The 26,472-nt window shown below is 41.6% G+C and overlaps 1 protein-coding gene across 1 annotated transcript in view; it reads right to left on the bottom strand.

Moving 5' to 3' along the window:
- The window catches only part of LOC149121639 (uncharacterized), a 32,769-nt gene that overhangs the window by 5,622 nt on the left and 675 nt on the right, over positions 1–26,472 (bottom strand). Inside the window, exons 2-3 of the mRNA XM_089315067.1 lie at positions 3,139–3,265; positions 2,803–2,895 (exon numbers count right to left, since the gene is read on the bottom strand). Of these exons, the coding sequence (XP_089171193.1) occupies positions 2,803–2,895; positions 3,139–3,262 (217 nt within the window). The 5' untranslated portion in view covers positions 3,263–3,265. The remainder of the gene's footprint in view (positions 1–2,802; positions 2,896–3,138; positions 3,266–26,472) is intronic.

Consider the following 26,472-nt stretch of genomic DNA (forward strand, 5'->3'; position numbering starts at 1 on the left):
CATTTGTGCTATGATGTGTGTGATCCCTGCATCTCAAAACAGTGTCAGTTTCAGCCCCGGCTACTCTGCTTTCAGTACAGCTCTCTACCCATGTAAACAGGGAGGAAGTAGATAATGGGTCATGTGCATGGGAACCTGTGAGACACCAGGGAAGACTAGATGAATTCTAGAGTTTTGGCTTCAGACTAGTTAGACCTAAGTGTTGCAGGCATCTGGGAAGTGAGCTAAGAGAGGACCTCTTTCTCTCTCTTTCTCCTCTCACTATCACTCTGCCTTTCACAAAGATGAAATAACTATAAAGTATTCTAAAGAATGGACAAATGTTTAATAAAAATATTCACCCACTAACTAGCAACCATTTTTCCCTGTCCTTTTTCTCCAGTTTATTTTTTATAAAATCTGTGTGTTTTGTGCTTCTCTGATATTTCAAATATAAACATGAAAAAGTTTTACTGATCACTTACTTGTAGGTGGAGAAGAGTGAAATGTTCCTGTACTTTCAGCAAGACAACATTTAAGGAGTATGATTGGAATCTATGATTGTCTTACATTCAATCTTCCTAGGTAAACATCATTTGTGGGATTTTTCAAATGAAAAAATACTTTGTCTCTACTCTAGGACAGCTTCCCCAAATTCCTAAGGACACCCAACACCTTCAGCTTCTCAGAAGTACAACAGGTAGAAAATAGTCACAATATACCACTGTGGTTAAACACTTCCAATCAGTTTGAAGAATGTGTTTCTGCAAACTGGGATGTGCTCATCTTCTTTAAAAGTGTTTTCTAGCTCATTCTGAAATCATCAGTGCTGGTTACCTCCTCTAAATTCTTTCTATAAACATTCCTGTGTGATAATTTGAATTTCTGGAGGCTTTTGATCAATTGCCTCCTATTTGCACAGAAAGATTCATTTCCTATGCATTTCTCATCTTTTTGTTTGCATATTTTTCAATGATACTGAAAAATAGGAGAGAAAGCATACTTCAAACTCCACCCTTAAAGAAATCTGAACCACTCAACATAAACCCACGAGGCTACTTGACCTTGGTCTCAACATCTCATTACTTTTTTGGTTAGTCTAGGATCACTTATTTTCATGTTTTATATAAATTCATGCTTAGTTTATGATTTCTTTTTTCAAAGATTTACTTTATTTATTTGAAAGCTAGAATTATAGAGAGAGGTAGAGACAGAGAGAAGTGGTTCACTCCCTATATGGACACAACAACCAATACTGGGCCAAGATGAAGTTAGGAGCCAGGAGTGTCTTTCTTGCCTCCCACATGGGTACAGGGAGCCAAGGACTTGGGCCAACCTCTACTCCTTTCTCATGTGCATTAGCAGAGAGCTGGATTAGAAGAGGACCAGCTGGGACTTGAGCTGGCACCCATATGCAATGCTAGTTCTGCAGGCTGGAGCTTTAACACACTGCGCCACAGTGTCATTCCTAGCTTCCTAATTTCTGATGTCACAGCACAGAGGCTTACTCATGACCATCTTTTTTGAAAGATTATATATTTGAAAGTCAGAGTTACACAGAGAGAGGAGAGGCAAAGAGAGAGTACGGTCTTCCATCCAATGGTTCACTCCCCAATTGGCCTCAATGGCCAGAATTGTGCTGATCTGAAGCCAGGAGCCAGTAGCTTCTTCTGGGTCTCCCTTGGGTGCAGGGGTCCAAGGACTTGGACCATCTTCTACTGCTTTCCCAGGTTATAGCAGAGAGGTGGATTGGAAGTGGAGCAACTGGGTCTTGAACTGGTGCCCATATGGGATGCTGGCACTTCAGGCCAGGGTGTTAACTCATTGCACCACAGCACTGGACCCGTGACCATATTTTAGCATTTACTTATTTACTTAATTGAGAGTCAGAGACACAGAATGAGAGATAAAGACTGAACAGAGGTTTGCCAGCTATAGGCTCACTCCTCAAATGTTTCCAACAAACTATAATTTTCTTATTTATTTGAGAGGCACAGAGGAAAAAAAAGGAAAGAGACTAAGACAGAGAGAGAGTTCACATTTATTGATTCCATCCTGAGAAAGTTCTATTCCTGGGCAAAATCATGAGTGGGTACTCAATTTGAGCAATGAGTTAGAAATAAGTTTCTGGGGGGGCAGCGTTGTAGCATAGCAGGTAAAGCCACCACCTGCAGTGCCAACATCACTTATGGGCACCAGTTCAAGTCCTAGCTGATCCACTTCTGATCCAGCACTCTGCTATGGCCTGGGAAAGCAGTAGAAAATGGCCCACATCCTTGGACCCCTGTACCCATGTGGGAGACCTGGAAGAAGCTCCTGGCTCCTGGCTTTGGATCAGTGCAGCTCCAGCCATGACAGCCAATTGGGAAGTGAACCAGTGGATGGAAAACCTCTCTCTCTCCCTCTCCTTCTTCTCTGACTTTCAAATAAATAAATCTTTTAAAAAAAAGAAACATTAATCTTAAAAAAAAAGTTTCTGAACATTGCCTAATTAACAAGCACTGAAGGAACTAATAAGTGCATGAAGGAAAAGGTATGAAAGTTTAGAGAAGGACAAGTTAGAATTTGGGGAATTATCAAACCTAGATAAAAGCCTTAGTAACATCAGAAAATGATTGGATTTTTTTTATTCAAAGAACATCTTCACTAAGAACAAAAGTTAGAAAGACACTGGTATCACTAAATACTCTAGAATGCCTGTGTCTGATGCACAAAACCAGCTGTCATCAGGAGTAAGGCTTGAGAAAAATTCATGGAAAGAGCACCAGTCACCATCTGCACAATTTCTGCCTTGGTCTCCCTATCTCTTATGTGCAGACTGACCTGGAAGGCTCTGATTCAGGCATTCTTCCACTATCCATGGCTCTGCTCCTTGCTCCAACTTGAAGATCAAGTCAGGTTTGGTAATGCAGTGCCCTATTAATGGAAACATGTAAGACTTTGTGAAATCACTATCTTGGGTTATTTAAAGGACTACAGCTTGGTCCAGGAGCTATGCAACAAATGTTCCAATTTGAATCTTTTATTAGAGGGTAGATATTCAGATCATTCCTGGACTCAAATTCTACACCAGCCCAATATTAAACATTATAAAGTGTTCCCTTATTTGTCAAATAGCAAGAAAATATTATCACTGGGTGTGTGATGGGTGTTACTCACCCAAGGAGAACAGGCTGCTGTAGGTCTCCAGCATCACATCTCTGTACAGGATTTTCTGAGCATTGTTCATTTTCTGCCATTCCTCCCAAGTAAAGTACACAGCCAGGTCTTCAAATGCTATCATCACCTGTAATATTACATTTCCAGTCAACATATTAATTCTGTCACAAAATAAACACCGACAGTTGTGTGTGGATACAAAGGAAAAAAGAAAGGATATGGTTTCTCATTAAACTTGTTGAGTGTTTAGAAATCCACACAGAAGCATTCAACCGAGTCAAACCCATGATCTACAGGCTGTGAGAAATGCCTAAGCTGGAGGGAAACAGGAGGTTCAAATCACAAAGGCCACATCTGTCAAGGGGAATTGCACAGCAGGCTAACAGAGGGGCAATATTGACTCATGAATGAGCAGGGTTAAGGAGAAGTTTGTAGAAGCATTGAGGAAAAAAGGCAAGAAAGCATCCGTGAAACTATGATAGGAATGAACAGAAGATAATTTCCAGGAAAACACCATGCCTATCATTTCCAATATGTCAGAGAAAAAATACATTAAAAGACAGGGCAGACATTTAGCTTAGTGTTTCTGGTGCCACCTCAGAGTGTCTATGTTTGATTTCCAATGCCAGTGGCAGTTTTTAGCTCACAGATAATGCAGACCTGGGGAAGCAGTTGTGATGTCACCAATGAAGGAGGCCTAGATTCCATTTCTTAATTCTGGCTTCAGTCCTGCCCCAACTATGTTTGGTATGGTTATCTAGGGAGTGAATTAATGTGTCAAAGCTCTCTATCTCTCAGTCCATCAACTTCTTTCAATATCAAGCTATTAAATATTTTTAAGTAAGAGAGAAAATACAGGTAAGACAAAGAATACAAATTAGCTTTTGCCCTTGTCTATGATTCTTCTACTGATAAACAATTGAAATAACATTATACCTAATTAAAGTGAAAGCAATGGTGGCCAGCTCCATGGCTCACTAGCTTAATACTCTGCCTTGCGGCGCTGGCACACCGGGTTCTAGTCCCATTCGAGATGCCGGATTCTTTCCCGGTTACCCCTCTTCCAGGCCAGCTCTCTGCTGTGGCCCGGGATTGCAGTGGAGGATGGCCCAAGTACTTGGGCCCTGCACCCCATGGGAGACCAGGAGAAGCACCTGGCTCCTGCTTAAGATCAGTGTGGTGCGCCTGCCACAGCATGCCAGCCATGGCGGCCATTGAAGGTGAACCAATGGAAAAAAGGAAGACCTTTCTGTCTCTCTCTCTCACTGTCCACTCTGCCTGTCAAAAAAAAAAAGAAAGAAAGAAAGAAAGCAATGGAATTACTTGCCCAAAACATTCAAATGATAAACATTTGAAATAACATTATACATAATTAAGGTGAAAGCAATGGAATTATTTGCCCCAAAAGAGAACCTGGGAATGTCTGCAGTACAATCTGCACTTGTGACTCACTGAGAAAAATGCTTAGAGATTTGTTTAAGAACCTGCAATAGTCACCAGAATTGTGATGCAGCAGCCTAAGCCTCCACCATCACTGCCTGCATCCCATGTAAACAGAGGATTTGAGTCCTGGCTGCTCCACTTCCAATCCAGTTCCCTGCTAATCTGACTGAAAGAGAAGTGAAAATGGCCTGAGTATTTGGACCCTTCCACCAATATGGGAGACCTAGATGGAGTTCCAGGCTGCTGGCTTTGGCCTGGTCCAGTCCCAGCCATTGCAGGCATTTGGGGAAGGAAACAGTAGATAGAAGATATCTCCTTTTGTCTCCCTGTCTCTCCCAATCTCTGTAAGTCTGCCTTTCAATGAAATAATCTTAAAAAATAAATGAGCCTCTAGTAGATTCTCTTCTCCACACATTCCTTATCCTATTCCCGAATCCAATTAAGCTTCTCAAAGGTATTAAGGACTCCATTACTCTAAAAATTCAAAAACAAACTTAACTGATTTGTGCTTTAGCACTAACTCTTCCTCTTGCAGAATGCTAAGTGTTAACTTCATAGATAGCACTAAAACACTCCTCAGTACATCATCTATGTGACAATAAAGACTGATTCAGACCACATGACCCCCAAAATGTAGCATATTGTGCTTAGTTTCAACTCAATTCGTGTAACAAATATATATTTTGCTATAGCAACAGAAAAACAAGAGACCAAACTGCATTATTAAAGATGATGGTAATGTTTCACAGTCATGCCAAATTCATCATTCATTTCTGCATATTTCATGAGAACAAATTTTATGTCTATTTTTCTATTTTTCTATTTAAAAAATTTTTAAAGATTTATTTATTTATTTGAAAGGAAGAGTTACAGAGAGAGGGGTGGGTCTTCCATCTGCTGGTTCAGTCCCCAATTGGCTGCAGTGGCTGGAGCTGCACCAATCTGAAGCCAGGAACCAGGAGCTTCCTCTGGGTCTCCCACATGGGTGAAGGGGCACAAGGACCTGGGCCATCTTCCACTGCTTTCCCAGGCCATAGTAGAGAGCTGGAGCAGAAGTGGGGCAGCCGATTGCAAACTGTTGCCCATATGGGATGCCGATACTTCAGACCAGGGTGTTAATCCACTGAGCCACAGAGCCAGCCCTGTATTTTTCCATTTTAATTAACTAGTATACTGGGACCAGCACTGTGACATAGCAGGTAAAGCCACTATCTGCAGTGCTGGCATCCCATATTGGTGCCAGTTCAAGTCCCAGTGGCTTTGCTTCCAATCCAGCTCTCTGCAACGGCCTGGAAAAGCAGTAGAAGATGACCTAAATCCTTGGGACCCTGTACCCATGTGGGACACCCAGAAGAAGCTCTTCACTTCTAGCTTTGGATCAGTGCAACTTCGGCCATTGTGGCAAACTGGGGGGTGAACCAGTGGATGGAAGACTCTCTCTCTCCCTCTGCTTCTCTGTAACTCTGACTTTCAAACAAATAAAAAAAATCTAAAAAAAAAAAAACTAGCATTAAACACCTAAAATGAGTACTGCCAAGCTGGGGAATAATTTGAGAAGAAAAAACACTTACAAGTGATATATTAATTTTCCTTCCTCCTAGAATCATGTGGAGGGCCTAGAATCATACCTGGGAGAGAAGGTGAATGGCAGGAGTTCAAAGAAAACTCGGGAGGCCAACGCTGTGGCATAACGGGTAAAGTTGCTGCCTGCAGTGCCAGCATTCCATATGGGGGCTGGTTCAAATCCTTCCTGCTGAATGTACAATCTAGCTCCCGCCTATGTCCTGACAAAGCAGTGGAACATGGTCCAAGTCCTTGGGCCACTACACCTGCATGGGAGACCCAGAAGCTCTTGGGTCTTGGCTTTGGATCAGCTCAGCTATGGCCTTTGCAGTAATTTGGAGGGTGAGACAGCAGATAGAAGGCTTTCTTTCTCTCTCTCTCACTGCAACTCTTTCAATAAATAAATGAAACTTTAAAAAAACCCTCTGGTTTCCTTCTGCACTGAACAGTGGGAAAAAAGAATATGATAGAATGAATAAAGAATAAGAGGGATAACATATTAAGCTGCTTATCAACAGTCAGGATGAGGGCTGGGCTGGCGCACCGTGCTGATCTGAAGCCAGGAACCAAGTGCTTCTCCTGGCCTCCCATGCGGGTGCAGGGCTCAAGGTCTTGGGCCATTCTCCACTGCACTCCTGGGCCACAGCAGAGAGCTGGACTGGAAGAGGAGCAACTGGGACAGAATCTGGCACCCCAACCTGGACTAGAACCCAGGGTGCCAGCACCTCAGGCAGAGGATTAGCCTATTGAGCCATGGTGCCGGCCCTGATTTGCAGTTCTGACCCCATGTTATGGGCTGCACTCAGCTGGGCAGTTCCTGTGATCACTCCAGGAGCATAAATGAGAGTTTAGTCACTTGGAGAACTTATCGAGGCTTCACTTAAGTGTCTTGGGTTTGTGGTGAATCTTGGCTACATATTATCATTTTTTTGACAGCCAGAGTTAGTGAGAGAGAAAGGTCTTCCTTCTGTTGGTTCATCCCTAAATGGCCACTATGGCTAGCATGCTGTGCCAATCCAAAGCCAGGGCCACATGCTTCCTCCTGATCTCCCATGTGTGTGCAGGGGCCCAAGCACTTGGGTCATCCTCCACTGCCTTCCCAGGCCACAGCAGAGAGCTGGACTGGAAGAGGAGCAACCAGAACAGAACCAGCACCCCAACTGGGACTAGAACCTGGAGTACTGGTGCCACAAGTGGAGGATTAGCCTAGTGAGCTGCAACGCCAGCCTACATACTATCTCTTCAACAGGCAGGCCCCAGGGTTTTTCAGAAGATAACAACAGTCAGAAAAAGAAAATCTGAAAAGGCCAATACTTTAGAAATTGTCTATTTCTGGTGCTGGTTCTGTGGCATACCAGGTAAGGCCACCACCTGCAGTGCCAGCATCCCATATGGGTGTCAGTTCAAGATTCGGCTGCTCCACTTCCGATCCAGCTCTTTGCTATGGCCTGGGAAAACAGTAGAAGATGGTGACCCATTCTTTCCACTGGGATCTCACTCGTGGAGATCTTTCATTTAGGTTTTTTTTTCCCCTCCAGAGTGTCTTGACTTTCCATGCCTGAAATACTCTCATGGGCATTTCAGCCAGATCCGCATGCCTTAAGGGCTGATTATGAAGCCAGAGTGCTGTTAGGACATTTGCCATTCTATGGGTCTGCTGTGTATCTCACTTCCCATGTTGGATCATTCTCTCCCTTTTTGATTCTATCAGCTAGTATTTGCAGTGTCAGCTAGTATTTGCAGACACTATTCTTGTTTATGTGATCCCTTTGGTTCTTAGTCCTATCATTACGATCAATTGTGAACAGAAATTGATCACTGGGACTAGTGAAATGGCATTGGTACATGCCACTTCGATGGGATTGAATTCGAATCCCCTGGTTTGTTTCTAACTCTACTGTTTGAGGTAAGTCAGCTTGAGCATGTCCCGAATTGCACATCTCTTCCCTCTCTTATTCCCACTCTTATATTTAACAGCGATCACTTTTCAGTTAAGTTTCAGCACTTAAGAAGAATTGTGTATTGATTACAGTATTCAACCAAAAGTATTAAGTAGAACAAACAAAAAAATACTAAGAGGGCCACAGCACGCCTGCCGCAGCAGCCACTGGGGAGTGAACCAACAGAATTTCTCTCTCTCTCTCTCTCACTGTCCACTCTGCCTGTCAAAAAATAAATAAATAAAAGAACTGCAAATCAAATGGCTATTTGTTAAGCCATTGTGTTTTCTGATTTGTCTTACTTCAAATGCTGATACATATCAGTAAGTATGGCAGAAAGTTGAATTACATGCAAACTACAATGCATACAACTTCAAAATTTCATTTAGAAGTTGCATTAAAACAAGGCCAGCATTGTCACATAGCAAGTAAACCTGCTGTCTGCAATGCAAGCCCCTCATATGAGCACAGGTTCATGTTCTGACTGTTCTGCTTTTGATCTAGCTTCCTGCTGATGGCCTGAGCAAAGCAATGAAAGATGATCCAAATACTTGGGCAAATGCTACCAATGTGGGAAATCCAGATGAAGATCTTGGTTCCTGGCCTCATTCTGTCCCAGCCCTGCTCAATGAGGCCATCTCTGACGTGAAAAAGCAGAAGGAAGATCTCTCTGGGTCTCTCCTCTATACACAATATTTTCAAATAAATTTTTTAAAAGCTTAGAAAAAAGCTCCTATAAACACGATCTTTGCCTATCAGTTAGAACTTAGGAAAGCTGCTGACAGTAAAAAAAAAATTCCTGGGATTCATACAAATAAATTATCTGGAGATCATATGGTTGTGCTTCACATTTCGGCTTATATATGGTCATTGTGTTCTTTTGGTTTATATTTTAATAAGCTTATTATTGCATGAAATTTAGTTTAATATAATTTTACTATTTCAGAAAGCAGGATAAAGGTTCAGAGTAGTTTTCTGTAGCTGCATGTATACTGCATATTGTTCAAGAAGAAATAACTGAAAGGGGGAAAATTTTTATGATATGCTTTTTGGTTTTTTTAAAGATTTATTTATTTATTTGAAAGTCAAAGTTACACAGAGAGAGGAGAGGCACAGAGAGAGAGAGAGAGAGAGGTCTCCCATCCAATGACTCACTCTGCAAATGGCTGCAGTGGCTGGAGCTGAACCAATCCAAAGCCAGGGGCTTCTTCCAGGTCTCCCACATGAGTGCAAGGACCCAAGTACTTCAGCCATATTCTACTGCTTTCCCAGGCCATAGCAGAAGTGGAACATCCAAGCCTTGAGCCCATACCCATATGGGATGTCGGTGCTTCAGGACAGGGCATTATCCCACTGTGCCACAGCACCGGCCTCATGATATGCTTTTTGAAGTCACACACTCCAAACATAGCATTAGTAGCAAAAGGGAAGACATGCTCAGGAAAATTTTCTAAAGCAATACTATGTGAACTGGTGACAATTTCTGAAATGGATCTGAAAAATAAATGTTTTTTTAATTAAGTGTGGCAAAGTGGAGAACATTAGACAGAAGTTAGGGTGCCAGGTATTTACAAATCATGTGACACTACACAAAGCACTTTTCGCCTGAAATACAATATGTTTCATCTTTTTTACAAAGATCCTGGCAAAACTTCCTTGAGCTACCAGGGAGGAATATTAGAATACAGGGGGAAGGAGTCCTCCAAGATGGTGGAATAGGGAGGGAGCACACTGATAATCCAGGAAAAGATAGTTTAATAAAAGTGGAGATACTGTAGTTTCAGGGAAGAGTTACAGGAAAAACTCAGAGGAAACTCTTCCAGAAGTAGTAGGACATGGTGAACCTATGTGGAGGACACAGGTGCCCACGGCTCAGGACCCCAGCTGCCAAGTCTATGCACCAGCTCTGGAAAGGGAGGTGAGGTGAAACCTCAGTAGCCTGAGACACTGGTGGGGAAGCAGCAGGAAGAGCCTAGAGGGAATGAGGTTTGAAGCCCCATGGGGGAAAGTCCACCAGTCTAACTAGAGGAGAGAGAAAAATAAATAAAATAAAATAAAATGGACCAGTATGGACACAATTCTTTTTCTCACTCACCTTACAAAGGTGAGCAAGACAAAGAGCAGGCACCATTCTGGATATACATAAAAGCTATGCCACCTCAGGGCTGTGCCTGCCCTAAGCCAAACAGAAAAACCTGACTCTGGTGGGGAGAAATAACAGGAGGTTAGGACCTAGTGAATGTGTGGAGCTTATGAACTGAGACTGTGAAAAATAATAACAAAGATGAGGGTGTGTGAGAGAACTCATGGAGTGCCTGAGACGTGAGTACTCTCGGGAGATGCCACAAACTTGATAAACTTGGCAACCTTATGAGAGATTGCAGGGAAATGTGAGCTTACACTGAGGACTGCACAGATCCTTTGGGTGGTCCTTGTGACAGAGCAGACAAATATTATACCCACAGGGGCCAGAGCTCAGACAATGACTGCCTTCAATTCCGCTCAGCTGTGTGGAATTAATTCCCTTCTGAATTAAAAAAAAAGAGAGAGAAAGAGAATATCTAGCATGCCTAACCTGGGTGTGTCACCATTAACCCTGAAGAACCAAACAGAGCTCTGTGGCCACACCCATCACAAGCCTCTAAGGATCCATCAAAAGCAGACAGTCCACTTAATCTAGAGTCAATGTATAAGAGAAAAACCACCAAAGCAAAAAAAAAAAAATAGAGAGAGAAACCAAAGAATATCTTCACAATGCCAAGCAATGAATGAAGAAACTGAGGAAAGAAGAAAAAAGAAGACATCATAACACCCCCAAATGAACAAGACACCCCAATTCAAGATTGTGAAGATGATGAGATAGAAGAAACGCAAGATACGGATTCAAAAAATTTATGAAAACAACATTTAGAAGTTCTGAAAAACAAATTCTTGAACTTCAGAAATCCTTAATGGACATTTTCTCTCTCATGAAAATGAAATCTTAAGGAGGAATCAAAATGAAATGAAAAACTAGTAGAACATGAAACTGTGATAGTGATGAGAAATCATAATGAAATGAACAATTCAATACATCAAATGACAAACATATTAGAGAGCCTTAAAAGCAGAATGAGTGAAGCAGAAGAGAAAATTTCGGACTTCAAAGACAGAGCACAAGAAAGTATACAGTCAAACCAAAGAAAAGAAGAGGAAATTAGAAATCTAACAAATATTGTTGGGAATCTACAGAATACTATTAAAAAAAAAAAAAAACATTCGCGTTCTAGGAGTTCCTGAAGGCATGGAGAGAGAGAAAGGATTAGAAGGCCTTTTCAGTGAGATACTAGCAGAAAACTTCCAGGGTTTGGAGAACAGAGACATCCTAGCACAGGAAGCTCATAGAATTCCTAGTAAATATGACAAGAAGAGATCTCATCACAACACGTTGTAATCAAACTCACCACAGTGAAATACAAAGAAAAGATCCTAAAATGGGCAAGAGAGAAACGTCAGATTACTCTCAGAGGATCTCCAATTAGACTCACAGCAGACTTCTCATCAGAAACCCTACAGCATAGCAGGGAATGACAAGATATAGCCCAAGTACTAAGAGAGAAAAACTGCCACCCCAGAATATTACATCCTGCAAAGCTCTCATTTGTGAATGAAGGTGAAATAAAGACCTTTCATAGCAAACAGAAATTGAAAGAAATTGTCATCACTCATCCAGCCCTGCAAAAGATGTTTAAGCTGTGTTACACACAGAAACACAGAAACACAGTCATCAATATGAAAGAAGGTAAAGGAACAAAACCTCACAGTAAAAGATCATAGGAAGTTCAAAGCACATATTAGAAAATATCTTTGGCAAATGGCAGGGCAAAGTTACTACTTATCAGTAGTCACATTGAATGTTAATGGCCTCAACTGTCCAGATAAAAGACAGACTGGCTGAGTGGATTAAGGAATAAAACCCATCTATTTACGCTTAAAAGAAACACATCTTTCCAACAAAGATGCATGCAGATTGAAAGTGGAAGGTTTGAAAAAGATATTCCATGCTAACAGAAATGAAAAAAGAGCTGGTGTAGCCACTGTAATATCAGATAAAATAAACTTTAACAAAAAACTGTTAAGAGAGACAAAGAGGGGCTTTATAAAATGATAACAGATCAATTCAACAGGAAGATGTAACTATTATAAATGTGTATGCACCTTATTACAGGGTACTGGTTTATTTAAAAATTTGTTATGGGACTTAAAGGGAGACTTAGACCCCAATACAATAGTATGGGGGACTTCAATACTCCACTCTCAGAAATAGACAGATAAACTGTACAGAAGATCAAAAAGGAAACGCAGACTTAATTGTTCAGCATAGCCCTGACTGTTAATGAACAACTTAATACATTATCCCTCTTAGTATTTTTTTTGTCTGTTCTACTTAATATGACTGGTTTAATTCTGTAATTATCACACAGTTATTCTTAAGTGTTGAAAATTAACTGAAATGTGATCCCTGTTAAACATAAGAGTGGGAATAAGAGAGGAAAGAGATGCATAATTTGGGACATGCTCGGGCTGACTTGCCCCAATTGGTAGAGTTAGAAATATACCAGGGGATTCCAATTCAATCCCATCAAGGTGGCATGTACCAATGCCATCTCACTATTCCAAGTGATCAATTTTAGTTCACAATTGATCATAATGAAAGGACTAAGAGTCAAAGGGACCACATAAACAAGTCTAGTACCTGCTAACACTAACTGATGGAATAAATAAAGGGGAGAGTGATCCAACATGGGAAGCGAGATACTCAGCAGACTCATAGAATGGCAGATGTCCTAAATAGCACTCTGGCCTCAGAATCAGCCCTAAAGCCATTCGGATCTGGCTGAAAAGCCCATGAGAGTACTTCAGGCATGGAAAGCCAAGACACTCTGGCAAAAAGATCTCTGCGAGTGAGATCCCAGTGGAAAGAACAGGTCTTCAAAGAGGGAGGTGCCTTTCTCTGAAGGGAGGAGAGAACCTCCACTTTGACTATGACCTTGTCTAAACAAGATAAGAGTCGGAGAACTCAAGGGGCTTCCATATCCTTGGAAACTCATGACTGGTGCATAGGGAGATTACTGATGCCATAGACAGGAGTGTCAATTGGTAAAGTCAACAACAGGAGTCACTGTGCACTTACTCCTCATGTAGGATCTCTGTCCTTAATGTGCTGTGCATTGAGATTTAATGCTATAACGAGTACTCAAACAATATATTTCACTTTGTGTTTCTATGGGCGTGCAAATGGTTGAAATCTTTACTTAATGTATACTAAACTGATCGTCTATAAAAAAAAAGAAATTATCAATTCCCAACTTGACTCTCACTGGGATTAAACATGACAATAGGTCTGATCTGATTTCATCATCATTTAAAAAAAAAACTCATCTATGATTTTTCACTTTATGTTTCTGTGTGGGAGCAAACTGTTGAAATCCTTACTTAATGTATACTAAGCTGATCTTCTGTCTATTAAGATAATCAAAAATGAATTTTGATGTGAATGGAAGGGGAGAGGGAGTGGGAGAGGGGAGGTTTGTGGGTGGGAGGACGGTATGGGGGGGAAGCCATTGTAATCCATAAGTCGTACTTTGGAAATTTATATTCATTAAATAAAAGATAAAAAAATACTCCACTCTCAGAAATAGACAGATAAACTGTACAGAAGATCAAAAAGGAAACAGCATATTTAATTGGCACTATAGCCCAAGTGGATCTAACAGATATCTACAGAACTTTTCATCTTACAGTTCCAGAATATACATTTTTCTCAGCAGTGCATGGAACCTACTCTAGGACTGACCACATACTAGGCCATAAAGCAAGTCTCAGCAAATTCAAAAGAAGTAGAATCATACCATGCAGCTTCTCAGACCATAGAGGTATGAAGTTGGAAATTAGCAACTCAGGAATCCCTAGAGCATATGCAAACACATGGAGATTGAACAACATGCTCCTGAATGAACAATGGGTCATAGAAGAAATCAAAAGAGAAATCAAAAACTTTCTGGAAGTAAATGAGGATAACACAACACTCCAAAACTTATGGGATACAGCAAAAGCAGTGTTAAGAGGAAAGTTTATATCAACGGGTGCCTACATCAAGAAATTGGAAAGGAACCAAATAAATGAGCTTTCAATGCATCTCCAGGATCTAGAAAAACTGAAGCGAACCAGACCCAAAACTAGTAGGAGAAGAGAAATTATTAAAATCAGAGAGGAAATGAATAGCATTGAATCTAAAAAAAAAAAAATTACAAAAAATCAGCCAAACGATGAGGAGCTCGTTTTTTTTAAAAAATAAACAAAATTGACACCTCGTTGGCCCAACTAACTAAAAATGAAGGGAAAAGACCCAAATCAATAAAATCAGAAATGAAAAGGGAAATGTAACAACAGATACCACAGAAATAAAAAGAATCATCAGAAATTACTACAAGACCTGGTATGCCAGCAAACAGGGAAACCTATCAGAAATGGATAGATTCCTGGACACATGCAACCTACCTAAATTGAACCAGGAAGACATCGAAAACCTAAACAGACCCATAACTGAGACAGAAATTGAAATAAAGGCCCTCCCAACAAAGAAAAACCCAGGACCAGATGAATTCACTGCTGAATTCTACCAGACATTTAAAGAAGAACTGACTGCAGTTCTTCTCAAACTAGTTAGAACAATAGAAAAAGTGGGAATCCTCCCAAATTCTTTCTATGAAGCCAGCATCAGCTTAATTCCTAAGCCGGAAAAAGATGCAGCACTGAAAGACAATTACAGACCAATATCCCTGATCAACATAGACACAAAAATCCTCAATAAAATTCTGGCCAATAGAATGCAACAACACATCAGAAAGATCATCCACCCACACCAGGTGGGATTCATCCCTGGTATGCAGGGATGATTCAGTGTTTGCAAATCAATAAGTGTGATACACCACATTAACAGATTGCAGAAGAAAAACCATACGATTATCTCAAAAGATGCAGAGTAAGCATTCGATAAATACAATACCCTTTCATGATGAAAACTCCAAACAAACTGGTTATATGAGGAACATTCCTCAATACAATCAAAGCATTTTATGAAAAACCCATGGCCAGCATCCTATTGAATGGGGAAAAGTTGAAAGCATTTCCACTGAGATCTGGCACCAGACAGTGATGCCCACTCTCACCACTGCTAGTCAATATAGTTTGAAAGTTTTAGCCAGAGCCATTAGGCAAGAAAAAGTAATTAAATGGATACAAATTGGGAAGGAAGAAGTCAAACTATCCCTCTTTGCAGATGATATGGTTCTTTATTAAGGGGATCCAAAGAACTCTACTGAGAGACTATTGGAACTCATAGAAAAGTTTGGCAAAGTAGCATGATATAAAATCAATGCACAGAAATCAACAGCCTTTGTATACACAGGCAATGCCACAGCTGAGAATGAACTGGTAAGATCAATCCCATTCAAAATAGCCACAAAAACAATCAAATACCTTGGAATAAACTTAACCAAGGACATTAAAGAAATCTACGATGAGAATTACAAAACCTTACAGGAACAAATAGAAGAGGATACCAAAAAATGGAAAAATCTTCCATGCTCATGGATTGGAAGAATTAATATCATCAAAATGTCCATACTTCTGAAAGCAATTTATAGATTCAATGCAATACCAATCAAAATACTGAAGACATTCTTCTCAGATTTGGAAAAAATTATGCTGAAATTCAAATGGAGACACAGGAGACCTTGAATACCTAAAGCAATCTTGTACAACAAAAACAAAGCTGGAGACATCACAATACCAGATTTCAGGACCTGTCTTAATTATTACAAAAGTGGAAAATGTGTTTTGCTCAAAGCTTTTCCAACAGCTCCTCAGTCTAGTTTGCCTTCACTTTGAAAAGATACTTTTTCTAGGGTATACATGAGCATTTCATTGACTTTGCCATCAAACATAATCTTTGCAAAGAATTTAACTGTACCCAGCTTTTATCAGGAGAGCAAGAAGTCATCACATTGATGACTTCCTCCCTGAATGAGACTATTTGACATGCCTTTGAAGAACATACAATGCTAATGCCTTTTAGTCCTTCCTGGGTTTTGGTGCAATGCATGCCTCCTTTAAAAAATTATTTGTCATGGATGCTACAAATCAGCCCAGCTTATATGGCCCCCCTTCCAATGAAAAGTACTAAAATCAGTCAAATTGAATTCTGTAGGCACTCTCATTAGTGCTCTCAGTGACTTCTTCACTTGTGGAGCTCATATGCCTTCTAAATTCTTTGGATCAGTTATGATATCCATTACTTCTCAAGGGCTGTGATGCAAGGAATAGCCTCTCTTGGAACCTTGCTATGTGCCAGTAAAATTAAATTAGATGGCTATTAACTGTGCTCTACTGGAAAAACAGTCACCTACACACCTTGAGCCTGTGATTCTCCAAACCTTGTTGTCTAGTAGGACTTTGGCCATGGATATAGAACAGTAAAACAAGAGAATGGCTACTATGGCCTCCTTAATATATGATGGACCCAAACTTGACATACTCCATTTGGCAAAGGGGATGGCTTCCAATGTCTACTGTCTACATCCAGATGCCAGGGTACTGCAGGAGGTCACTATTCTAACAATAAAATAGAAAAACCATTTAAGTTCAGCTGGACACCATTCTGCTGACTGTTGATCTCATTACTGTTAATCGGAATGCCTTCACTGGTGACAAAGCAGAGACCCAAAGTAGTCACAGCCATTATCTGCTAACAAAAGCTTAAACCAAGAGTTATGGATTAATATCTATTATAACACAATATCTCAGAACCCATCTAGTCCATGTGTTGAGAGTTGGAAGCTGTTATAGTTGGCCCATACATAAATAGGATGCTAATTGTGCCAGATGGGTTCTATATCCTTGTACTGCAAGGAAGATGTCATAGATATTGATGATCCAAACTTATCCAGCTCCCTGCTAATGTGTCTGGGAAAGCAGCAAAGGCTTGCCCAAATGCTTGGGCCCCTGAACCCATGTGATATCTGGAAGAAGCTCCTATCTTATGAGATCAGCCTGGTCTAGCCCCAGTCATTGTAGCCATTCTGGAGGAGAACAAAGCAGAGAGATTAGTCTCTCCCTTTCTCACTCTAACACTACTTTTCAAATATATAAATAAATCTTTTAAAATGTAATCATTTCAATAGATTCCTCAGTGCTCAGTCATGATGACTTTTACTGTCTTAAGGACATTTTCATTTCTTTTTTTATTTATTTTTTTAACTTTTATATAATGAATATAAATTTCCAAAGGATTACAATGGCTTCCCCCCATATCTTCCCTCCCACCCACAACCCTCCCATCCCCCGCTCCCTCTCCCCTTCCATTCACATCAAGATTCATTTTTGATTCTCTTTATATACAGATCAGTTTAGCATATATTAAGTAAATATTTCAACCGTTTGCACCCACATAGAAACACAAAGTGAAAAATACTGTTTGAGTACTAGTTATAGCATTAAATCTCAATGTACAGCACACTAAGGACAGAGATCCTACATGAGGAGTAAGTGCACAGTGACTCCTGTTGTTGACTTAACAATTTGACACTCTTGTTTATGGCATCAGTAATCACCCTAGGCTCTAGTCATGAGTTGCCAAGGCTATGGAAGCCTTTTGAGTTCACTGACTCTGATCATATTTAGACAAGATCATAGTCAAAGTGGAAGTTCTCTCCTCCCTTCAGAGAAAAGTACCTCCTTCTTTGATGACCTGTTCTTTCAAATGGGATCTCACTCGTGGAGATCTTTCATTTTTTTTTTTTTTTGACAGAGTGTCTTGGCTTTCCATGCCTGAAATACTCTCACAGGCTTTTCAGCCATATCTGAATGCCTTAAGGGCTGATTCTGAGGCCAGAGTGCTGTTTAGGACATCCGCCATTCTATGAGTCTGCTGTGTATCCCACTTCCCATGTTGGAATATTCTCGCCTTTTTAATTCTATCAACTAGTACAGACCTTTGACTCTTAATCCTATCATTAGTCATAAAAATTCTGCTCTAAGCAAGACACACATAAAGCCAATCTCATCCCTTTCTCAACAAAAATTTAATGCTAACTGCATATTTAGGAGTGTTCTATTGCATTGAATTACAGTACTTTTCTATATCTTATTTTTTCACATTTTATTTATTTGAGAGGTCAAATTATAGACAGTGAGAGGAAGAGACAGAGATAAAAGTCTTCCATCTGCTGGTTCACTCCCCAAATGGCTCTCACAGATGGAGCTGCACTGGTCTGAAACCAGGAGCCAGGAGCTTCTTCTCTGTCCCCCCTTGGGTAAAGGGGCCTAAGTACTTGAGCCATCTTCTACTATTTTCCCAGTCCATAGCTGAGAGCTTGATCAGAAGATTAGCAGCTGGGGCTAGAACTGATGCCCATATGGGGTGCCAGTGCCACAGTACCATCCCCTCTACATCTTATAAACACATCTTATCTGTAAGAAGAAAACTGAAAAGTGAGTCAAGTATATCACAAATTATGTTAGAAATTATCTCTAATTTGAAAAAAGGAAAACCCTAAAATAGAAATGGTTCATTTTGGCAATCTGCACAAATAACCTGTGTCCTATTACTTTATTCTTTGGAGTACTTTTCCAGATTTCTTCTGGCCTTCCTGCCTTCCCTTGTTCCTCATACCCTTTCAATATCACTGCCTCTCTGTCCCTGCAGTTCTCTCCCTTTCAAACCAGTCTTGTAGACTGTCAATCATTATTGCAAAATGTTTTGTAGGAAGGGCCTGAATGGCCTTCTAATATCCCTTAAATATATATTTCCATAAAACAGGCAATAGAGGGGCTGGTACTGTGTCCTGGCAGGAAAAGCTGCTGCCTGCATTGCTGGCATCCCTTATGGGTGCTGCTTTGAGTCTCGGCTGCTCCATTTCTGATCCAGCTCTCTTCTAAGGTCTTGGGAAGCAGTAGAAGATGACCCAAGTCCGTGGGCCCCTGAACCCATGTGGGAAAACTGGAAGAGTCTCCCAGCTCTTGGCTTCAGTTTGGGGTAGCTCCAGCCATTGCAGCCATCTGGGGAGTAAACCAGAAGATGCTTCCATCTTTCTCCCTCTCTCTCTGCCTCTGCATCTCTCTAACTCAAAGAAAACAAAACAAAATAAATAATAATAATAATAATAAAAATAATTTTAAAAACAGACAGTAGAGCATAGTGGGAAAGCCATTGCCTGTGATGCTGGTATTCCATACTGTGCATGAGTTCATGTCCCAGTTGCTCTATTTCTGATCCAGCTCCTCCATGTGCCTAGGAAAACCACAAAGGATGGTGCTTGTGCTCCTACTCCCACATGGGAAATGTGGAAGAAGATACTGGCTCCTGACTTTAATCCAGCTCCAACCCCAGCTGTTGTGGCCATTAGGGGTGTGAAATAGTGGATAAATGATTTACATCTCTCTCTCTCTCTCTCTAACTCTGCCTTTCAAATAAATAATATTTTTAATTTTTTAAAAAAATTAACAAATGGCCCTAAATATTCTGACTCATCTTGACATGTAACAGGAGCCAAGAAAGTTGCTGCTGACTTTATGTAGTGTCTCCTCAATCCATTCTATAAGAAAAAAATATTTATTTCTTTTGCTATCCAAACATTCAAATCCAAAAGAAATAATACTACCCAGTACAGCTCTGTTTAAGGCTGCTCCTGCACTGAGGAAAAGTAAAGGAGCAAGGGGCCCAAACCCTGTGTGGCAGGGTGACAGTCCCCTCCCCACTTTGCATCTGAGTTTCTGATTAGAGAGGGAGACAAAGGCAACTCCAGATACTGCAGTGGTACACAAACAGCCTCAATCACAGACACGCCTTGTGTGTGTGCAACAGAAGGAGAGCACAGAGCACTATGTAAGGGAGGAATACATTGAACACAAAAGGAAAAGGTGTGAATGGAGATAGCTAAGAATTTCCCCACTCTGCTAATCACGATCTCAAAGATGTCCAGGCCAGAATTCCATTTCACTTTGGAAAACCCACTCCATAAACTTTTCTCCACCTAGGTGTATTCTTCTGTGAGGAATCTGTCTTCCTGTGAGAGATGGCACCACCACAAACTGAAAACCAGTCAAAAAGCAGAGTGATGGCTTTAATTCTCAGAGGTGAATGGACAACCACATCTATGAATTCTGCCTTAAAAAATAAGCTTCCTTCTGCTCTAGAAATCGGATATAGATTTGGGCTAAAATGAGGAACACAGAGACCAGTTGAGTCTGTTAGGTGAGAAGGAAGGAAGCTTGATTTCCAGTTGTTACTTTGTAGCATGTTAGTTTTGAAACGATTTCATATTCCACTTCTATTTGAAGAGATAGAAAGGTAGAATCAGTGCCAGCCTAACACATGGCAGCTTTAGCCACTGATGACATCACAGCTTGCTACCCAAAAGGGACAGCCAAAATAAACTCAACAAATGAGAACCAAAATAAAACAGAACAGTCTAACATAATACCAACATTTGTTCAGCAGATATTACCAAGATCTTGACACACAAGTCATCAGAAAGATAAAGGGTGGGGCTGGCTTTGTGGCACAGTGGGTTAAGCCACCACCAAATAAAATGCTGGGATCCAATATGTGTGTCCACCCTTTAAAAAAGATTGATTTATTTGAAAGTCAGAGTTTTGGGGGCTGGTGCTGTGGCACAGCTGGTTGAGGCCCTGGCCGGCATCCCATATGGTCACCGGTTTGGGTCTTGGCTGCTCCACTTCCAATCCAGCTGCCTGCTAATGTGCTTGGGAAAGTGGCACAGCATGGCCCAAGTCCTTGGCCCCCTATATCCACATGGGAGATCCAGAAGAAGCTACTGGCTCCTGGCTTCAGATTAGCTCAGATCTGGCCACTGCGGTCATTTGGGGAGTGAACCAGCAGACTGAAGACCTCTCTATCTGTCTCTATCTCTATCGGTAACTGTCAAATAAATAAAATCATTCTTAAAAAAATCAGAGTTATGGAGAGGAGGGAGAGTCAGATGGGATGGCATTGTGGATTAGCAGGTACAGCTGTTCCCTGCAATGCTGGCATCCCATATAGGCACCAGTTCATGTCCTGGCTGCTCCACTTCTGATCCACTTCTCTGCTAGTGGCCCTGGAAAAGTAGAAGATGGTCCAATACCTGGGTTCTTGACACCCAAGTGGGAGACCTGAATGAAGCTCTTGGCACCTGGCTTGGGCCTGGCCCAGTTCTGGCCATTGCAGCCATCTAGGAAGTAGACCAGCAGATGGAAAATCTCTTTCTCATTCTCTCCCTTTCTCTATCTTTGCCTTGCAAATAAATGCTAAAAGAGAGAGAGATCTTCCATCTTAGATGGCTGCCATGGCCAGGGCTGAACCACACAGAAACCAGGAGCCAGGCACTTCATCTGGGTCTCTCACATGGCTTACAATGGCCCAAACACTTAAGTCATCCTTTGCTGCTTTTCTCAGGCCATCAGAAGGGAGCTAGGTTAGAAGTGGAGCAACTGGGACATGAACTGCTGCTCATCTGGGAAGCTGGCAATGCAGATGGTGGCTTCCCCCATTGTGCCACAATGTCAGCCTCACAAGTGTCAGTTTGAGTCACAGCTGTTCCACTTCTGGTCCAGCTCCCTGCTAATGCAACTGGGGAAGCAGAAACAGATGGCACAAGTACTTGGGTCCTTGCACCAACATGCAACACTTGGTTGGACTTCCAGGCTGGGTCAGCATTATTCATTTCAGTCTCTTGAATGAACCAGCAGATGCAAGATCCCCATCCTTCTGTCTCTGCCTCTTTCTCTTTAACTCTGCCTTTAAACTAAAATTTTTAAATCTTAATAAAATAAAGGGAAAGGGTGAAAGAGTAGCCATAGTAAAGTAATAGAGCAAAGCTACAGTTGTGCTGTCCCTCAGCAGCCTTCTGCCTTAAGTGGGAAGTCTCCAGCTTACAGACACTGACATAAAAGACACATTCACAAGATACTTCAAAACAACAGATGAGAGGTTTACAAAGCATATTTGTTTTATGATAACTTTCATTCAATAGGTACACTGGGTTTAGATATAAGCCTTTTGTGCAGCCAAGTTAACCCAGGGTCTAAATCAAAGAGACATACTGAGGAAGATGTGCTGCCAGGGGAGAGAGCTGCATTGTCTCATTGCTCTTGTAGCATCATAAAGAGAATGAAAAGAGCTACTCATGTGCATGGTTATAAGGAGGACAGAAGCACAAACATTTCAGAAGGGGGGAGCAAATTTCAAATATAGTTATTTTAAGAAAATGAAATGAAGTCAATTTCAGAATATAATGTGGAGTAGAAAAACACCATCAGTTCATCAATTCTCACAGGGATCCAGGAAAACTGCCCTGCCTATCCATAGACCAAATGTTTCAAAACCCATTTTCTGATTAAATTCAGAAGATTACAGGAATCAGCACTCTGGGTGTTCAAATGCCAAATTAAGTTTTAGTTTCCACTATGGGCACATGTAGCCCAATCACTCAGAACATGAGAAAAACTTTACCATATGAAGGAACATGAAATATTCAGGCACACAGAATAACTGTGCTTAGTGCTCAAAGTGAACCCCAGAATAAGCACCCAGAAAACCTGTTAGGTCTTGGGTCCAGTGCAGTGGTGTAGCATGTAAAATTTTATTTGTTTATTTAAAAGGCAGAATTACAGAGAGGCAGAGGCACAGAGAGTGGTCTTCCATGCACTGATTCATTCTGAAAATGGCTGCAATAGCCAGAGCTGGATCTATCTGAAGCCAGGAGCCAGAATCTTCTGTCAGATATCCCATGCAGGTGCAGAACCCAAGAACTTGAGCCATCTTCCACCGCTTTCCCAGGCCACAGCAGAAAGCTGGATCTCAAAAAAGCACCCATATGGGATGCCAGCACTATAGGTGGCAGCCTCACCTGCCATGCCACTGTGCCAGTCCTCAAAATAAACCTATTTTAAAAAGCATTTTAAATGAGGGATGGGAGAGAGTTTGTTTATCCAAAGCAAGGATAACAAGATAATACCACACAGAAGAAGCTCCTGGCTCCTGGCTTTGGATCGGCACAGCTCCGACCACTGTAGCCAATTGGGGAGTGAACCAGCAGATGGAAGACTTCTCTCTCTCTACCTCTCCTTCTCTCTGTGTGTAACTCTGACTTTCAAGTAAAATAAATAAATCTTTAAAAAATAACTACTAGTACTCATTAACTTCAAAAATATAGAAATTTAATGAAACTCAAAATATAACCAAAATAATCTACTACAAATTATAATCTTTGAGTCATGTTAGAAAAAAATTAACCCCTCCCACACTTTGAAAAAATGCACATGGGGCTGGTGTTGTAGGTTAAGCAGACCCTGGCAGTGCCAGCACTCACATGAGCACTGGTTCAAGACCTGGCTGCTCCATTTCCAATATAGCTCCCTACTAATTCACCTAGGAAAGCAGAGGGTGGTGGCCCAAGTGTTTGGGCCCCTGAAATCAAGTGTGAGAACCAGAAGAAGCTCCTAGCTCCTGGGTTCACCTGGCCCAGCCCAAGTCATTGTGGCCATCTGAGGAGTGAACCAACAGATGGAAGACCTCTCTTTCAATCTCTCTGTAAATCTGCCTTTCAAGTAAATAAAATGAATCTAAAAAATACACTGTATACAATGTATATTTTGGTTATTCTCTCATACAAAGAAAGCTCAGATAAACTGTAGATGAATCCTCCTGGCTTGATGCAATTCAGAAGGATGATTGCCTTCTGCCACCATGTGGTAGACATCAATGAAAGTTATTAGTGGGAAGATGAATGGGCCAGTGCCAAAGCTCCCTAGGCTAATCCTCCACCTGCAGCACTGGTACTCTGGGTTCTAATCCCAATTGGGGCACCAGTCCTGTCCTAGTTGCTCCTCTTCCAGTCCAGCTCTCTGCTGTGGCCCAGGAAGGCAATGGAGGATGGCGCAAGTGCTTGGGACCTGCCCCCACATGTGAGACCAGGAGGAAGCACCTGGCTCCTGGCTTCAGATCAGTGCAGCACTCCAGATGTGGTGACCATTTGAGGGGTGAACCAATGGAAGGAAGACCTTTCTGTCTCTCTGTCTAGCTCTGCCTGTCAGAAAAAAAATGGGAAGATGAATGGATACCATCAGACTGCTTCCTCACATGGCACATTTTCTTAAAGACATCACTGCTACATTAACAGATTATGTCTCTCATGTGAAACATATCTCTCCTAAAAATTTGAAAGAACTTGCCAGAAACCTAGAGCAGAGCAGGGAATGATGTGCTAAGAACAGTCAGTTAGCCTGAGTAGTCTAGGAATCCTGTTCTTGGCTGTTTTCAAGTTTGTATTAATGTACACACAACATAGTTGCTGAGAAAGTGTCTTACAGCTGTTTCCTGGGTGTGAAGAAACTCTTTTCAGCAGAAACACATAACTGCTTGTCCACTCACAAGCACTGTGATAGGGAGTACATGGGGGAAAAGGTCAAAACACACTGGGTTTGACAGGAAGAATGCTGTTACTCTAACAACCTCTATCCAGGATTCCCTTTCTATTTTTACTTCCTGTTTTTACTATGGTAAATGAGTTTTACAGGTTATTAATCTTGTGACAACAGGACTCTAACAGAATCTATGAATCACTCAGTTAATCAAGTGAAAACTTCATTATACTGAAAGTCTATAGCAATAGTTTTTAGGGCCACATCTCTCTTTTTGTAAAAATGATTTATTTATTTATTTGAGAGGTAGAATTACAGATAGTGAGACAGATAGACAGAGAGAAAGGTCTTCCTTCTGCTAGTTCACTCCCCAGTTGGCTAAAATGGCCAGAAGAAATGCACTGATCTAAAGCCAGGAGCCAGGAGCTTCTTCTGGGTCTCCCACATGGGTGCAGAGGCCAAAACCCTTGGGCCATCTTATACTGCCTTCCCAGGCCACAGCAGAGAGCTGGATCAGAGGAGGAGCAGCTGGTACTTGACAAGTGCCTACCCATATAGGATGCTGGTACCACAGGCAGAGGATTAACCTGCTGAATCACAGTGCCAGCCCAAAGCCACATCTTTTACTGTACTGTTTGTGCACCTCTTGGAAGGAAGGGGCATATTTTCTCTTTTCTTCCTTACTCCTCCTCATGTTAACACCTTGTACAAAGGCTTACACAGAACACAGTCATTATGAAAATCTATCACTAATATCCTCCCATGTTGAAAATGTCATGGGGTTAAACACAGAACCCAGAATAAGAAAAGTAATTGGAAGCTGGTGTTCTGGCTGAGCGGGTAAAACCATAAGGGTGCTGGTTCGAGACCTGGCTGCTCCACTTGTGATCCAGCTCTCTGCTATGGCCTGGGAAAACAGTGGAAGATAGCCCAAGTGCTTGGTCCCCTGCATCTGTGTAGGAGACCTGGAAGAAGTTCCTGGCTCCTGACTTCAGATCCATGCAGGTCTGGCCATTGTGAACATCTGGGGAGTGAACCAGCAGATGGGAGACCTCTCTCTCTCTCTCTCTGTGCCTTTGCCTCTCTGTAACTCTGCCTTTCAAATAAATAAATGTTTTCTTTTTAAAAAGTAATTGGCCCTCTTAATTAAAACTGTATGGACTGTAAGATAACCAGCTTGGTGGAGCATTGAGTGACTGTAAAGAACCAGAAGAGAAAAATTGCACTTTTCTGTATTTATGTTTTCATAGCTCTCCACTTTATGAATATCCATATTAAAGTAGCTCATTATTAACACACACAGTAGACTTGCATTAATTTCAGTTCACGCCAGTGCCGCGGCTCAATAGGCTAATCCTCCACCTAGCGGCACCAGCACACCGGGTTCTAGTCCTGGTCGGGGTGCACTGGCCTCAGCATGCCCACTGCGGCAGCCATTGGAGGGTGAACCAATGGCAAAGGAAGAACTTTCTCTCTCTCTCTCTCTCTCTCTCTCTCACTGTCCATTCTGCCTGAAAAAAAAATCAGTTCACTTCTCACTTTGCAAAGAGATTAGCAGCAGGTAATAATAGTTGACATCCCTAATAACATAAGAAAGAAGGGATGAAGACAGAAATTGAATAGCAGGAAAATAAATCAGCTATGTTTCCATGGCCTCAAGCTCCAGATTGAAAAAGGGTCTGTTAATTAAACACAGAGGAGAGATCAATGCACATAGCTACTGCACAAGCTTCACATTGCCGCTGGGAAATACATCCAAACACAAGGTGCCCCAGCTGTCAGATGTGTCCACGGGGTCCAGCATGGGGGCCATGAGCCAGATCCTACTCTGATCTTCTCTCTCCACCTCTCTGCTGCCTCAGGCTCCCAGCTGAAGGCCACCAAGCCTGCCCAGCTGGAACTACCATGGGATATAACAGGAGGC

The sequence above is a fragment of the Oryctolagus cuniculus genome, chromosome 16, assembly GCF_051225735.1.
Source record: "Oryctolagus cuniculus isolate XC-2025 breed Fujian yellow rabbit chromosome 16, ASM5122573v1, whole genome shotgun sequence".
Lineage (NCBI taxonomy): Eukaryota > Metazoa > Chordata > Mammalia > Lagomorpha > Leporidae > Oryctolagus > Oryctolagus cuniculus.